Source organism: Sorex araneus, chromosome 9, assembly GCF_027595985.1.
Source record: "Sorex araneus isolate mSorAra2 chromosome 9, mSorAra2.pri, whole genome shotgun sequence".
Classification (NCBI taxonomy): Eukaryota; Metazoa; Chordata; class Mammalia; order Eulipotyphla; family Soricidae; genus Sorex; species Sorex araneus.
In genome coordinates this window covers 62,576,337-62,594,029 of record NC_073310.1, presented here as the reverse complement: position 1 = coordinate 62,594,029, position 17,693 = coordinate 62,576,337, and the positions used below count along the sequence as shown (strand labels likewise).

The 17,693-nt window shown below is 46.7% G+C and overlaps 1 protein-coding gene across 1 annotated transcript; it reads left to right on the top strand.

Moving 5' to 3' along the window:
• The first annotated feature begins 2,350 nt into the window (after nucleotides 1-2,350).
• LOC101539575 (60S ribosomal protein L27-like) lies at nucleotides 2,351-2,788 on the top strand. Its single transcript, XM_055147299.1, has one exon. It carries the CDS (start codon nucleotides 2,373-2,375, stop codon nucleotides 2,769-2,771), a length of 399 nt encoding a protein of 132 aa, XP_055003274.1. The 5' UTR covers nucleotides 2,351-2,372; the 3' UTR covers nucleotides 2,772-2,788.
• Nucleotides 2,789-17,693: the final 14,905 nt, after the last annotated feature.

Genomic DNA, 17,693 nt, shown 5'->3' with positions numbered 1-17,693 from the left:
TCAGTTGTTCAAGGATGACATTTCCTTGTGGCCTTACTCCTTGTGGGACGTTCCCCGTCTGGCTCATCCTAGAGGTGCTGATTATAACCCTGTCAACCAACACGTGCCTGGAAGGGCCTGTGAGTCCCAAGACACAACGGGTAACCAGGCTGGCAGGGTCCAGGGGCCCCACCGTCCACTTTGTTTTTTACGTTCTGCTGTTAGGGAAACAGAAGGCTAAGATGGAACTGAAAATCTAGAGTTCACCCCCACCAGGTTGCTGCCAGGCAGGGAAAGAAGGTTTTGTATTTGGCATCTACCTTTGGCTGTTCATCTTCTGGGAGGGGGCTGGGGAAAGGGCTTCCCTGTGATCATCTGAGCCATGCCCCAGCCTTCTCCTGAGAGCCCACAGCAGCCTAGACACAGTCGAGAAGGTTTTCATTTATTCCTCAGAAACTCTTTACACCATAGCTTTTTTTGCCATTGTTCTTTCTTCCCCTCATTTTGAAGAAAACTGAGACTCCAAAAAGGCATGCGATTTCCAGATTACACAGCTAATAATTAGAAGAGGGAGGAGTTAAGTGGTGCACGTCTAACTGCAAAGTCCCCAAGACATGCTACTTCTCTTCCTGGGAAGTCTGGACGACTTAAAAAGTCCTCAAGGATGATCAATCATGATATCTGGGAGAGAGATTTTGCACAGAAACTATGCAATCAATTCACAGCAAATCTGAAAGTTGATGATTGCAGATATGCTATCTGCACTTCTATGTTCATTGCAGCACTATTCACAAGAGCCAGGATCTGAAAACAACCTGAGTGCCCAAGAACAGGTGACTGGATAAAGAAATTATGGTACATCTATAGCATGGAATAAATGCTTTGAAGTTATTAGAAAATACAAAGTTATGAAATTTGCTTATAAATGGATAGATATGGAGAGTATCATGCTAAGTGAAATGAGTCAGAAGGAGAGGGACAGACATAGAATAACTGGACTTATTTGTGGAATATGAAAAGGACATGAGACTAATACACAAGGACAGCAGAAACAACTGGGAGTATTGGTCCCCCACCTGCCTCAAGTGCTGGGGGAGAAGGCAGTTGGGAGAGAGAAGGGAGCTATGACCATGATAGTTGGAAATGATCACTTGATAAGAGCTGCATGCTGAAAGTAGGTAAAGGAAAAAACATGATAACTTTTTGGTATCTATCTGAAAACTGTAATGTCCAAATGGAGACAGAGAGAGAGACAAAGAGAGACAGAGAGAGAGAGACAGAGAGAGACAGAGACAGAGACAGAGATAGAGAGAGACAGAGACAGAGAGAGAGAGAGAGAGAAAAAAAAGGCCTGCTATAGAGACAGCTGGGGAGGAAGACAAACGGTAGGAAACTAGGGGCATTAGTGGTGGGAGGTGTACACTGGTGGAGGGACGGGTGTTGGAACCTTATACGACTGAAACCCAACCATGAACAGCTTTGTAACTCTGTATCTCATGGGGATTCAGATATTTTTTATTTAAATTTTTTATTGAATCACCATGTGAAAAGTTGCAAAGATTTCAGGCTTAAGTCTCAGTGACACAATGCTCAATCCCCCATCCCTTCACCAGTGCACATGCTCCACCACCAAGAACCCCAGCATACCTCCCACCCCACCCCACCCCCCGCCTGTGTAGCTGATAATTTTCATTTTACTTTCTCTTTGCTTTGATTACATTCAACATTTCAACATTAAACTCACTATTATTATTTGGAACCTCCCCCCCCAAATCGAACCTGCTGAAAAGGCAGCATTTGACAATCTGTTCTCCCCTGCTGAGAATGAAGAGACATGAGGACATGAGGTTATTGCGGCCACGACTATTGTGGCTGCGTGGTTTTGGATTTCTGTATTTTAGTGGCTAAGTCCAGAGAAATTTCTGCCAAAAATGGCATCATTGCAAGCTCGTACCTCTGTTTAGTGGGCCTTATAAGATGGCAGTCACCACACCGCCCCCCCCAAAAGAAAAAGCCGAGAGAGAAAAACCTTTCCCCTGCTGGGGTGGCATGGGGCCAGGGCTCAGTTCACAGTCTGGAGGCATTTCTGCAAGAAGCTGTGTTGCTGAGAGTAGTTAGATGGCCTCTGGGATCATGGGCATTCAGCAACGGAGGGGCCACACATGTATCGGGGATTCGGATATTTTAAAAAGTTGATGATCATATATGAGCTATAAAGAAGGAGAGTCATGGGGATAACAAATGGTCAAAGGCAACAGAACATGAGAACTGGTCTGAAGAACTGAGCTCACCATGACGGGGGTGTTGGGGGTGACGGGGGAGCCTGAGGCAATGGTGGAGGGAAGCTTTCTTTCTGTGTAGCCCCAGTGGTTGCTGTCGAAAAGGGCAAGTTCATGAAACCCGGGAAGGTGGTGCTGGCCCTGGCCAGACGCTACTCGGGACACAAAGCGGTCATCGTGAAGAACATTGATGACGGCACCTCAGGCCGCCCCTACAGCCATGCCCTGGTGGCTGGGATTGACCGATATCCCCGCAAAGTGACAGCTGACATGGGCAAGAAGAAAATCGCCAAAAGGTCCAAGATCAAGTCTTTCGTGAAAGTTTATAACTATAATCACCTTATGCGCACAAGGTACTCCGTGGACATCCCCTTGGACAAAACCATCCTCAACAAGGATGTCTTCAGAGACCCAGCTCTTAAACACAAAGCTCGGAGAGAGGCCAAGGTCAAGTTCGAGGAGAGATACAAGACCGGCAAGAACAAATGGTTCTTCCAGAAGCTGCAGTTTTAAATGTTGTTTTGATCTTTAAAAAGCAACCACTGTTGGAGAGGATGTGGGGAGAAAGGGACCCATCTACACTGCTGGTGGGAATGCCGACTGGTTCAGCCCTTTTGGAAAACAATATGGACGATTCTCAAAAAATTAGAAATTGAGCTCCCATTTGACCCAGCAATACCACTGCTGGGAATATATCCCAGAGAGGCAAAAAGGTATAGTAGAAATGACATCTGCACTTATATGTTCATCGCAGCACTATTTACAATAGCCAGAATCTGGGAAAAACCCGAGTGCCCTAGAACAGATGACTGGTTGAAGAAACTCTGGTACATCTATACAATGGAATACTATGCAGCTGTTAGAAAAAATGAGGTCATGAACTTTGCATATAAGTGGATCAGCATGGAAGGTATCATGCTAAGTGAAATGAGTCAGAAAGAGAGAGACAGACATAGAAAGATTGCACTCATCTGTGGAATATAGAATAACAGAGTAGGAGACTCACACCCAAGAATAGTAGAAATAAGTACCAGGAGGTTGACTCCATGGCTTGGAAGCTGGCCTCACATTCTGGGGAGAGGGCAGCTCAGATAGAGAAGGGAACACCAAGTAAAATGTGGTTGGAGGCCACTCGGGGGAAGGGTGATGCGTGCTGAATGTAGACTAGAGACTGAACACAATGGCCACTCAACACCTTTATTGCAAACCACAACACCTAATTAGAGAGAGGGAACAAAAGGGAATGCCCTGCCACAGTGGCAGGGTGGGGTGGGGGGAGATGGGATTGGGGGGGTGGGAGGGATGCTGGGTTTATTTGTAGTGGAGAATGGGCACTGGTGAAGGGATGGGTTCTCGAACTTTGTATGAGGGAAACATGAGCACAAAAATGTATAAATCTGTAACTGTACCCTCACGGTGATTCGCTAACTAAAAAATTAATTAAAACAAACAAACAAGTCAAATAAAAAAATAGTGGAGGGAAGCAGACACTCTGGTGGAAGGTGAAGTGTTGGAATGTTCATGTATGAACCCCTCTCATGGTATGGTGCCAGGGACTGGAGAGTACAGTGGGTAAGGCACTTGGGCAGCATGCAGCCAACCCTGTACACCCCAGGGTCTCCCGAGCCCCCAGGAGGGATCAGTGAGTGCAGAGCCAGGATCTGGGCACTTCACTTTGGCCCCCAAACCAAATCAGTGCCTGAAATGCAATTGCAAATTACAAGACTTGATCTGGGACATAGTTTTGACCTCATAAAATATAACAAAGACATTAAGGTAAGAAAGAGTCATGTATGAGTATGGTAAGACACGCACATGTAAACTTTACACATCCACTACTACAGTTCTGCTAATGTTTACTAAGATTGATAAAAATATGTTCACTTTTAGGGGGTCAATTATTTTCAAGGGTGACTGGCAGCACTTAACAAGGGTTGGAAGGTGCATTACTGACCTAGAGTTTTCACTTCTAGGAACTGGCAGTAAAATTGCACACTTGTCAAATATATCTGTAACAAACATTCCTGGCAAAGGTACTTGAGGAGTAAAAATAGAAACAATTCAAGGGGCCATCAGTGGGGATTGGTTAAGAAAGTTTTACTATATTTATTCAAAGGCTTTCTATGTACACTTAAAAGAAAAAGAGGAAGATATACCTAATATAGGAAATTATCTTAAATATATTTGGTGGAGACATGCATAGAATAATAATATATGTATTGCTTTTGCAAAATGTGTATATATGCATAAAATTATGGAATAAAAAATTCTGGAATGGAAAATTCTGGAAGGGTATATGCTCGTTGCTATAATGGTTATCTCTGTGGAAAAGTACTGATGTGATAAGAAGGAAGGGAAACCTTTTGCCATCTGCCATCCAGGTGTGTGTGTGTTTGAATAAGAGCAAAGCATTTAAATTTACATCATTCTTTTTTACAATCTGTTAGGAATCAGAACAAACAGATCAAAATATTAACTATGATTATCTTTAGAATGTGAGACTAAGATTTCTTTTGTGTTATGTATCATGAATACTCTATATCTAATTTTTCCCTTAATGAAGCTGTTAACTTTGTAATAAATCATATAGTTATGTGGAAAAACATCCTTCTCTCTGGATTTAGACTCAATCAACCAGCCCAGGTGATTAGACTCAAAAGAACAGAGGTTTCCTTGACCTCACTTAGCAAAATAACAATACATTCTCAACCTAAAACAGTTAATTTGATCAAACAAATGGATTATTTGTTCTCTGAGCACTGTAGGCATGCTCTTCTATCTTAGAAGTCTTGGGCACTAACTAGTCAAGCAGTACAGGCGTCTTAGATATCTGTTAGGTTCAGAAGGCGAGACTCTCCCGGGAACATGAGAACGAGACATGGTGTTCATCTCAAGATGAAGGTTAAGATCTACCTAAAACAGACAGCATCCAACACATGGTACAGATGGACATGGACTATTAGAGACGGTAAGGAGGGCTGTGAGATAAAAAGAGAGGAGAGGGAACATGGCAATACACAGCAGACTGGCCTCCTTTGACATATGTGACGCACCAGTTCCAGTGGAATCAAATGAAATTCTTTACAGAGCCCGGAGGGACTCCTGTTTCCTCTCGCACTCCTCTTGCTTTATCCTGGTAACAGCGACACCTCTGGAGCCAGGTGTCATGTGCCCTGGGGACAGCTTGTCTGTATCCCTGGCCTCTCAACTCAGGAGCCACCTGGAACACTCTCTGGCCCTGTTGAAACAGTCAGGAACAGCTTCCCAGTTGAGGGCCATGTACTAGATGAGCCAGATTGGGGCTAGGCCCCGGGACAGAGAGCACCATTGAGGCAGATGAGGTGGTAAGACATGCCAATCATTTGGGAGGGATGGAATGGAAATCAGCCAATCTGAGAGCACCCACGGGGGCCGGCAGAGAGCAGAAAAAAATGGGTCTGCCAAATAGGATAATAATGGTTTGGACAAATAGGATAATAATCCGGAAAGACAAATGGAAAGGGGAGTGCGAAAGGAAACGAGGACACTGTGAAATACAGTGGGAAGTACAGATGCTGAAATAGCGTCTGAGGGAAACTGGCTCCTGGGCCGGAGGAGAATGGATTTTATGAGTGACAGGCGGCTGAATTAGGGAAACAAGCTAAGGAAGGGGGGGGGGGGAGACGACAGCATCCTAGGCAGTTATGTAAATAGGACGGGTGGTGGCAGTGGGAAGGGCCAGCAGGGACAAGAGATTCTCTGAACAGAAGGTCCCCACTTAGCATGGCCAAGGGGTTCTTGGACATAGTGGTCTTCAGTGAACAATGTGTAATGAGACAATCCAAGCCCTGGTGAGTGGATATACACAAGAATGAAGCCCCAACGCCCTTTTCTGCTCACAGAATTATGACCAATGTTCTACATAGAGACCCCAATTCATGGAATATGAACCATTCATTTGTTTTCAAAACCATTGATCCCCCTCCCCCTCCGCACCCAGGCAAACCTGCTGGATTCCAGTTTGGGCAGAAGGCATAGGGGACGTGTGTGTGTGTGTGTGTGTATGTGTGTGTGTGTGTGTGTGTGTGTGTGGAGGGGAGGAGACAGTCCAGCAAAATGGGAACCCCATATCTGAGTAGGATGCCTATCTTTGTCAGGACACATTCCACACCCACATTCACCCAAATTGGGACAACGCAAATATCACGGAACCTCATGAGAACAACTCTGGGACGTGGAAGGAACCAGCATCTCCAGAGGAAACTCAGACAGAAGGCCTGACCAGAGACAGATTCTCTCATCAATGTTTCAATAAAATGACACAAAAAGACACGGATTTCAAGGACCTACTTGTTTCACAGAGGACACAGATAGGATCAGGCCTGATAAGAAACATGAGATAGAGGGATGAATGAAAGACATCAATTTATTCTGGGGGGCCACAAGGATGAAGGTATAAGTGCAAGGGGCTGATGAAGCAGGAGAGGAAGCCACTGTTCGTTCTTCTTTCACAATGATCATAAGCATGGTGAATCTGGTCATGCTGAGGCACCCGGGTAGACATGTCCATGCCAACAGGACCAACATGTGGGGACCTACCTCAAGTCAGGTGGTCAACTTTGCCCGGTCTTCTGCGTTTATGATTCTCCAGGAGAGTGAATTCAAACTCACAAACCATCTGGCATTGATGTGAACCATTTCCCAATCCTACTAATTTATCATTTAACTATTGTCTCCCTGAGAGCACAAAGGTGAAGACGGTCTCTCTGAGGAGTTTATTTTATGTTTTCAGAGATCCTCATCGTCCAGAGGGATTTACTGATTGCCAAATTAAACTCGAGCTGTATCAGGTACTGCACTGAGATAACAGCACACCTGTGGTCCCTGGCTCTGAGATTCTTGCTTAAACAAAGAGGTAAAGCATTAAGAGATGGAATCAAAACGTGAGACAGCATTTTATTCATTTACTTATAATTTTATTTGTTTGTTTATAATTTCATATCATAGATGGAATTAAAATGTGAGACAAGGGATCGGAAGATAGTACAGTGGGTAGGGCGTTTTCCTTGCACGCGGCTGAGCCAAGTTCAATCCCTGGCATCCCATATGGTCTGCCAAGCACTGCCAGGACTAATTCCCAAGTGCAGATCCAGGACTAACCCCTGAGCATTGCTGGATGTGACCCAAAAAGCAAAATAAATATATAAATAAATAAAGTGAGACAGACAATGAGGAAGCCTGCACACCACAAGACTGGGAGAGGTGATGAAGGGGAAGAAGGAAATCCATATTCATACAAAATGGTGTCACAGTCAAGGCAATGGGCACATGAGGTGGACTGGGACCCCCTCACCTCCACCCTGCCCTCCTGAATTATGGAACTACTTCATGATCTTCAGCGAATCAGTTCAATTCTTCTCTCCATCTGTTAAATGCCACGGATGTTATCTGTTTGGGGACACATTCGTCTATCTGCTTATTCAACAAACACTCACCCAGTTCTACCACCATCTGCTGATCCCCGGGGGTGGGTGGACTTAAAATGTACAAACGCAAGCCACGTTGCCCTCACCTTCCAAAGAAACTGGCAACACAACAACAACCACCACCACAACAAAACCACATTGCACAGGAGACACTTGTATCTGCCAGGAATGCTCTCAGCTACAGGACTATACAAGCCGGAAATAAAAAGTGGCTTAAATAATAGATGGGATCTCACATCAAAAACGCCCGCGGCCGGGAGCCTGAAAGACAGTAAGGCCCAGCAGGGTGTCTACTCTGCACGTGGCTGACCCAGGTTCAACTCCCGGAGCCTCACACGCTTCCCTGAGTTCCTCCAGAAGTAATCCCTGAGCACAGAGGCAGGAATAAGTCCTGAGCACCACTGGGTATGGCCCGAAACTCAAACAAACAAACAAACAAACAAACAAGCAAACAGTGAGTGGCAAAGGCTCTAGGGCTGACCAAGGCAGTGGCCCAGCATCACCGCGAAGGACCCACACCCTCAAAACATCAACGTGGGCTTCAGGCTTCAAATCTGTCCCCTGTCACTGTAAAAGATGGCGGCCACAGTGCTGACACCAGGCCCCATGACAACGGGTGTGAAACAGTGCCCTGAGAAGCCTCCAGAAAGAATCAGGGCTGCCCCCACTACCACTCGGTGGACATCAGCGTCTTTGCTGATCGATATTAAGTGACACTTTATTGCTATAAGAAATTTCTCCCATAATTTTTTTTTTGGTGGGGGGTGAAAGGGCTTGCCATACTAAGACATCACAAAGTGGGTGGCTTAATCTATTGGTGCTGCTCTGCGGGTGTAGAGAAGGTGAAAACAACTGGCCTGTCACCTGAGTTATCACTGCTGGTCCAGAGACGGCACGTCTGAAGTCTTTAAGCTTGAAATGGATGCATCAGCAGAGCCGGGTATCTGTGAAGGAAGGATCCGTCCGCACCTCTGCCTGTGACGTGCTGATGTGCAGCTTCTGCTGATGCGTCTCTTCAGTGGCATCCTTTCCGAAAGACTCCAGTTATGGCGGGCCGGGGAGCATCTTACTTGTGGATGAATGACTTCATCTTAACAGACTGCAGCTGCCAAGATCCCATCTCCCAACAAGCTGGCACCTGAGGCACCGCAGACGACAGCCTTAACACATGAGTTTACCAGGGCAGATCAAACACCTGATTCACAGCCCTGTTCATCGTGGTGCTTGAAGTCAGGGATCTTCATTGACTCAAGCTTCTCAAAGAACCTTTCTGGAGTTAGAAAATATGGGTAGGAAGAAGGGGCCAGTGCACTAGAATTCTTTTCTGGGCTCCCTTCCTCAGACACTAGCTGGATTCATGCCCCACCAGGAGGAGAGAGCCATTGTCAGCATTTCTGCTTATACTGGACTCGTAAAAAAATTTTTTTTTAAAATCACTATCCTGGGGCTGGAGTGATAGCACAGTGGGGAGGGCGTTTGCCTTGCACATGGCCGACCCAGGTTCAATTTCCAGCATCCCATATGGTCTCCTGAATACCAGCAAAAGTGATTCCTGAGTGCAGAGCCAGGAGTAACCCTTGTGCATCCCCGGGTGTGACCCAAAAAGAAAAATGAAAAACAACACTATCCCATTGTTTTTCAAAAGTGACACTATTTTAGGGATACGTTGGAACTGTACCACACCAAGTGCCAATATCCCTCCAGCTAGCCTCACCGGGCCCTTCGAGTTCACTCGCCAGCCCTAACCTTGGGCACCTCAATTCTGTCAGAGTCTAAGAGTTTGTTTTCTGGGGCGGAGGGGACAGAGTCGCATCCTAGCTTTGCTTCTTTCTATCCCACATATGAATGAGATCACTGACGTTTGTCTTTCTCTTTCTCACTTACTTCCTAGCACAAGCCCTTCCAGTTCCGTCCATGTTGTAGCGAAAAGCAAGATAATACCTTTTCCTAGAGGTTTTAAGTTGTGTATATACGCAACTACTTTATCCACTTCTTTGCGGTTGGGCACTCGAGCAAACAGGTCTTGGCTATTGCAAGTAACGCTGCCGTGAGCATGGAGGGAGTGTTTGCACCTTTGGAACTTCTCTTTGTGTGTCCTTGGGGAAGATGCTGGCGAAGGAATTGCTGAGTCAGATGGTAGATCAGTTGTTAAATTTTTGAGGCATCTGCATACTGTTTTCCTTAGAGACTGAACAAGGTGACATTCCCCCCAATAAGTGATGGGGGGTCCATTTTCCCACATCCCGGCCAGCCCTGGTTGTTTTGGCCTTCTCGATAAGGCCATCCTCAGTGGTGGGAGGGAACGTCTCCTGGTCATTTTGGTTTGCATTTCCATCACCATCAGTATGACTGTTTTTTTTTTTTTCTTCCCCTCTGCCCATTCACCACCTGTCCGTCTTCTTTGGAGAAACCATCTTTCCGGAACTTCTCAAGAGGGTTATTCACTTGCTGGTCGCAGTTTGAGGATGTATTTGTGTATTACACTGTTGTCTGCCCAAGCTGTCTTCCTCTTCCTCTCTAACTTCATCTCAATGCTTTCCTTGCTCCATTTGGTTGGTTTTTTTTTTTTTGGTGTGGGGGTGGGGTAAGCAGGGAGGGAGCAGAGCACCCAGTGCCCAGTGCTCAGAGCTTCCTCCTGGCCCTGCACTCAGGGATCACTCCGGACTTGGGAAACCCTACGTGGTCTTGGGGATGGAACCCAGCTTGGCCACGTGCAAGGCAAGCGCCTTCCTTGCTGTACTATCTCTCCAGTCTCTCTCCTTGCTCTTTTTAAGGAAAAAAAAAATGCCCCTCTATGTTCATTTGCATTTCTTCCCAGCCAGGGGGAGAAAACCCGCAGCTGACAATCTGTGCCTGTGTTTCTGCTTGCTGACATCCTTTTCTGCTGCTGAGACGGGGCCTGGAAGTCGGCCACGGCGGACGCTGCCCACAGCCCGCTCTGGTCTTGGTTCAGTTCACCACACAGGACACTGTGCTTTGCTCTCTCCACCCCCAGCTCGCTGGGAGGCCGGGGCTAGTGTCTGTCGTCTGTAGGAGTGGGCGAGTGCTTGCGGGTGTTTGAACTTTTCACACCCCATGAAAAGTCTGTTCTTCTCCTCCTTCTCACCATGGTCACTCTGTGGGGCCTGGATGGACACCGGATGCAAGAGTACCTGGGGGGGCGGGGCTGCATTTTGGAGACGGAGGTTTGAGCAGACTTCCATGGACATGCTCCCTCCCACCCCTGCCAGTGAGCAGCTTCTGGCGGGGGGCGGGGCTCAGCCCCTGTGCTTCTTCTTCTTTCCCATCTGTGTTTGGGAACCAGATTCTTGCAAACAGGAGCCCCTGGCCCCTCGAGCTCCGTCCTGGCGCCCACGCCGTGGGAGGGCACACTTGTCCCCAGCACTGCCAGGTGAACTGCCCCGGCCGCTGGATGCTTGGGGAATTTTGGCATGTCCCAGACGCCCGACCCCAGCGAGCCTGACACTTCCTCCTGGCCACCGGGGCTTTCTGCGAGCCCGAGGAGATATCGCCTCGCTGCTCTTCCACGACTTCCCATTAATAATTTTTAAAGGCAGAATGAAAAGCAAACTTCTCAGCTCCCAGACAGGGCGCTCCGTGAGTTTCCTGGTGGGAGGTGATAAAGGCTTTCTTTTTTTCTAACGGACTAAAAATGGTTAGCCACAACACCATGGAAATATCTCAGAATATTTTTAAATGAAAAAGAAAGAAAGAAAGAAACCCTCTGTGGCATGGAAATAGTGACATGGAGGAGGTCTGGGGTCGTTGGTCACTTTGGGGGACTCACTGAAGGCTTGCCTGCCTTATGATTTCCGACACCAATTTCCATTCATTAAATTTTTTTTTTTAAATCAAAAAACAAAAAAACAATCCAACCTCCTGGAGTACTGCAGGGAACATTCTAGGGTTTGTTACTTTGGACACAGAGGATTCCAGGCATGGGCAGGAAGGAAAAGCAGCCTTTGAACTCGGGAGTGAGAGAGCGCCTCCTGTAGGCCTGTTTTTGCAACACACCACCACTGCCCCATGGGGGGTAGGGGGGGTGTCAGAACACTGATGACCCAGTGGGCCCAGATCCTAAGCCCCTCTCAGATCAGGAGACTGTGCCAGAACTTTGGCTGAGGCTTTGCTACGGCTTGGACCACACAGATCTGAGCATACGATTCTGGAGGACAGCCTCATTCTGGAAACATCCATCATTTTCAACTTCTCCACCCATAATTCTGGGGAAGCCGGGGCATGTCTCTGTGTATCCCCACAGCTGTGTCAAGTCCCGGAGGGCTTCGGCTGATGGGGCCGGAAGGAGAGAATCCTCTGAACCCCATCTGCAGGCCCCATGTGGAGGGGGGCGACGAAGATGTCCTGAGGATCTGAAGTTGCTTCAGATAATGGCTTGCAAGCCGGCCGCATGTACTGGGGTTGAAAAGGCAGCTGGGATGGAGAAGGGACCACTAAGTAAATGATGCTCGGACGGTGATGATGGGAGATGCATGTTGAAAGTAGGTTATAGACCAAACATGATGGCTGCTTAGTACCTGTATTGCAAACCATAACACCCAAACGGAGAGAGTAAGAGGGAATGTGCCTGCCACAGAGGTGGGGGGAGGGATACTGGGAACATTGGTGATGGAGAATGGGCACTGGTGGAGGGATGGGTGTTTGATCATTGTATGAGTGAGATGTAATCACGAAAGTTTGTAAGTCTGTAACTGTATCTCATGGTGATTAATTTTAAATACATATGTGTAATATATATTTAAAATGAATATATATGCACTAACATACACCTCAGAGACCTGGCCCCATGAAAACAGGACGGGAACGCTGTTTGGCTATCCCAAATCGAAAAAGCTCTTCTTGGAATATCACATTTCACTCAAGTGAGAGAAGGAATCCGGAGTTCCAACCTCCATCCATGATCAAGAATCAGGGACGCTGTCTCATCTGAAAATCAGATGGGCCGGAAACATTAATGAGACTCAGAGATGACCGCTGGACTAGAGCTGTTACCGAACGGATTCCACAGGACATCAAAAGACCATATGGCCGCCCACCTACGAGATGGCCAGACTTCTTCGTCAAAACCCTGAATGAATGGTTTGAGGCTCTTCATGTTCCTGGAGCGAGCAGACACCATAGGGCTACACTAGCACGCAACAGGGGTGAATGGAGACGTTACTGGCACCTGCTTGAGAAAATCGAAGATCAACGCGATCACAAGTGATACAAGAAGTGATACAAGTATATATTATATATACATATAATACAAATCACAGAGAGAAAGAGGGCTACAGCATATGAACAGGCCAGGGCTTTGAGAATGTGCAGGTTTATCTGGATGTCAATGTATTTCCGGTAGTTTTGAAATCCTGCTGCCCAGGGACTGATTTTCCTCAAGGCCTTTCGGTGGAACGTCTTTCTTGATGCTTCTGGATTCTGCTCACTGCAGGCTGTCTGTGGCCACCGGCTCCCTTTTCTGAGGAGAGCTGTTGAGAGTCTGTGGCCGTCTCCTGGAGGAGAGGAGACAGCTAAGGAGGGCCGAGAGAGCAGGGAGGGAAGAGAAGGGAGCAATACGGCGCCCTCGTGCACTTTAACCAGGTTTCAGGGTCAAGATCAATATTCCCCAGCCCTGGCCTGAGGGTTGCCCCTTTCTTTGGTCTTCTGCCTGGGTCCCGGCATGATCCCTTGGTCACATCTCATGCTCTGCCTGCCCCACATTGATGCAATGTTCTCGGATAATCCTGAGGGCCCACTGGCGGGTATAGGACCATCAACTGGGTTAATGTGTAGTTTAACACACTGGGTTAAACTACCCTGGAACAATGAAGCTGAGCAATGAACAGACCATGAGAAGCTTATATATGATGTGAGGACTGCCTGGAGTTAGGTGGAAGGACGTGCAAGGATCCAGGTACAGTGAGATCAGTGAAAATGAGAGTTCCTTGTTCCTTCGGGAGAGATGCCCAATCCTTCCCCCGACTCTCCCAAGACAAAAGCACCCGGAGTCCTGGTTGGATGGGTTTCAACTCCGTGTTCTCTGCTTCTGGCAAATTTCAAAACACAAACGACATTACTAGTTCCATTTCACGAGTCCCTGGAAGCAATTCGATGTGGAGGTTTTCTAGTGAAGCTTGTCCTGGGAATGTTTTCACTCTTTCCTCTTGGGTAATGGATGAAAGGGTGGTTTCCCTCCACCCCAAACAAATCTCTGGCGTTATCCAAATAATTGTCCGGCTGCAGCACGTTCTGGAGAAGGCACTGTGGCCATGTGGCCTTGGAAGTGAGCTGCGGTTTGACCTGGGTGGGCTGGTTCTATTGGTCTGGGGCTGAGGGTTTCACAGGATGTTGAAATAATGGCACTGATGGGTCCTTAGGCTATCCACACTAAATGACCCCACAAACATGTCTGGACATCCTGATTCTTGTGATGATTTGGCCACTAATCGACACAGTTCTTGGATTTCTGAGCTCATTTGACTTCTCTGGTCTAAAGCTTTCTTAGCAGCCAAAGACATGACATTTAGATAATATATTTTGCTTTGGGGCAGTGTCAAGGGTTAAATCGAGGCTCTCACATTTGAAGCCTACTGCTCTACCACTGAGCTGCATCACCAACTGCTCTCCAAAACTCTCGCCTGAGTGAATTCACCCAAGGTTTTCTCTGATACCCTGCTCCACACAGGAAAATTTCTTAAAAGGAAGGGAGTATAGTTAATATAGCAATAGGTGATATTTTATTTCCTAGAGCTTTGATTAGACAAAATTGGCTAGGGAGGAAACTCATATCTATCTACTCTTGTCTTCATATTTAACGGCCTAAGTTGCTAACTATATGCAAGGAAGCATTCCTTGGGAAAATGTGAAAAATGTGAATGTGGTAAGAATTCCTTTATTGCGCATACATATGATCTATGCCTTATAAAGTTGGCGATCTTTGTTCTCTTGCAGTCAGAAATCATACAGAAAAATACCACTGAGATGCTAGAAGGAATGTGTTAGTGCCTTGACGAGTGAGATGGCAAAAAAAAAAAAAGATGTAATAGAAATATCATTAGTTGGTCAACGTGGTAGCTGGTCTTAATTCTGATGGTGTTTTATGGCTGACTGGATGACAGAGCAACAGGAAACTTAATTTCTGATAATTGCTCTTGATGGTGAAATGAAGTTTTCTATCTTTTTTTTTTTTTTAAGTCAGAGGCCAAAGGCTGGAGATATCATTGGGCTGAACGTACGCTTTGTATGCGAAAGTGCTGGGCTCAAGTCCCAGTCGAAAGCAGCATCTGAGCATCACCAGGTGTGGCACAACAGTCAAAACCAAAAACTACAATCAGATTAGCATGTTGACATGGATGTGTCTACCACCAGTTCTCACACTGAAATACAGTTTAACGCAAACCACAGCTTTTACTCATGTGTGAACTGGGACCTTCTTGGTTTGAGATATCCCATAGGAACTTTTCCCCAGAATATTCACGCCACTGCAGTAGACTATGGGGAGCTGCCACTTTGTTAGCTGTGGCAGTAAAAGAAACATGGGTAGCATGAACCCACATGCATGCAGCCAAGCAGCCTGACGAAGCTCATCCACCTTGATGCTACTTTGCAAGGAAATCAATAGACCTATGGTCTTCTCCGAAGTGGTCTGCGGAAATCTGCATCCAATTTGTGAATTTTCCCTTGAAACCCCTTCAGTGGCTTCCTTCTGGGCTTGCAATGGAAGCCACACTCCATCAACGGTCTGAGAAAGTCCCATATTTGCTCATGTGTGGTTCTAGTGCTGGGACAGTAGCAGCAGATTCAGGTCCTTGAGGAATGCCGGCTGATGCGGTCTCAACATCGACCTCCCTCTTAGTATCTGGTTAGCTTTCTATTTCCGGTCAACACACACACACACACACACACACACACACACACACACACACACACACACACCAACACCATTTTCTGGTATTTTTGGTCATGAGCCAATATGAACTTTTCTTCCATATCTTTCCTCCTTCTTAAGTAAATTCTTCTCTTCCAGAATATTAAGTTTAAAAAGAGATCATTATTGGTGAGGATATTAATTCACATTAGACTACAAGATCATGTATGGCGGGGTGGGTATCTGCTTGGTTTCAATCTTCGTACTTCCTAATTAGAATGCATGTAATGAATTTTTAAAAACTATCTTAAAGAAACCACTGCCATGCCAAAGCTAGTTTTATTTTCTTACTCTAAATACTTAATTCATGTTAATAGATTTTTTTCCCAAAGAAGTTGAGTGAAAATTCAGCTGCAAGTTCTCTCCCAAGAACTGTAACCTCTGCCATTACCTTTATATCCTTCTAGAGATAATCAGCAAAAATGACATTTTTCCCACTTATACCCAATACATGCTCTTTCATAAATGAATGAACAAATCACTCCTATTACTACAAACCTATTGTGAAAGTTTTTTCAGGGGGCAACCAGATATGAACTATTCTTATAGTGCATAAAACCACAAAGTAAACCTTCCACAGGTAACAAAGAAAAAAAGACTCATTTTAGCCTGCTCAGAAAGAAACCTTTCATATTGATTCTTTTTGTCTTTGTTTATAGCTCCAGATCAGAAAATAAGTGTGAATCCAGCATGTCAGCCACTATGTATAAAGAAATGAGGCTCCTTAATGAGGTAACCCCAAAAGTTTTCTTTCCTTCAAGAGATAATTCCATTTTTAGCCTTTTTTCCTGTAGCAGGAGAGGCTACCTGGCAAGACAGAATTCATTCGGGTTTTTAATTGGGGGACTGGATGAACAGAAGGAAAAACCCTCCCTGGCAGGGACTTGGGTGGGGGGCGGGGGTGGAGGATGGGAGGGGACTCACAGTCCCTGTTGTCTGCTGGATCTTTTTCTCATTTTCTTCACATTTTTTTAAAATCTACTTTTGGGCCACGACCTGGGTTCGATTCCTCTGTCCCTCTTGGAGAGCCCAGCAAGCTACCGAGAGTATCTCACCCGCATGGAGAGCCTGGCAAGCTCCCCGTGGTGTATTCGATGTCAAAAACAGTAACAACAAGTCTCACAATGGACATGCTACTGTTGCCCGCTCCAGCAAATCGATGAGCAACGGGATGACAGTGACAGTGACAGTTTTGGGGCCACAGCTGGCTATGCTCAGCAGACCACACATGGTGATGCTGGGGATCGAACCTAGGTCAGCCACTCACAAGGCAAACACCCTGCCCACTGTCCTATCTCTCTGGCTCTCTGCTGGACCTTATGATGGTGGCCACCTCCAGTTCTAGTCCCTTGCAATAAAACAAACCTCACAGCAGCCCTGGTTTCCCGGACCCCTCCGTTCTGATGGGTGGCGCCATCGTCACTGGCAACAGTTTGTAAAGCTCTTGGCCTCTCCTAAAGGCAGGCGTGTGGCTCTTTCTGCCCGGGCTGCAGTAGGTAACAGAGCCACAAACTTGGTGGCTCCAAGTAAGAGCATTTTATCCCCATAGTTCTGGAGACGAGAAGTTCAAGGTCAAGGAGTTGGTTGGGGCTGTTTCCTCGGAGACCTCGGGAAGGACCTTTCTCACGCAGCCGCTTCTGACGCCGGGCTGCTGACTGCTGACACTCTGTGGCCCTAAGATGCGTCACCCCAGCAGTCTTCACGGCACGTGCCTCCTTCCTGTGGGTGTCAGCGTTACCACAAAGACCCTCGCCAGGGGACTCAGTCACCTAAGCCAGGACGGACTCTTTCACTTGCCAGACCCAATCTGGCATGCTGGGGTCTAACTCCTGGCTCTGTGCTCAGGGGCCCCTATGGAGTGCTGGGGATCAAACCTGGGTCTTCCCTGAGCAAGGCGAGTGTCCTGCTCTTGCTAGTATCCTCTGCCTGATCCCGTTCTTGCCCCATTTTATTTTATTTATTTCTTATGGGCCACACTCAGCAGTGCTCAGAAGGTGCTCCAAACCCCTGGCTCTGTACTCAGGGATCACTGCTGGTGGGCTGGAA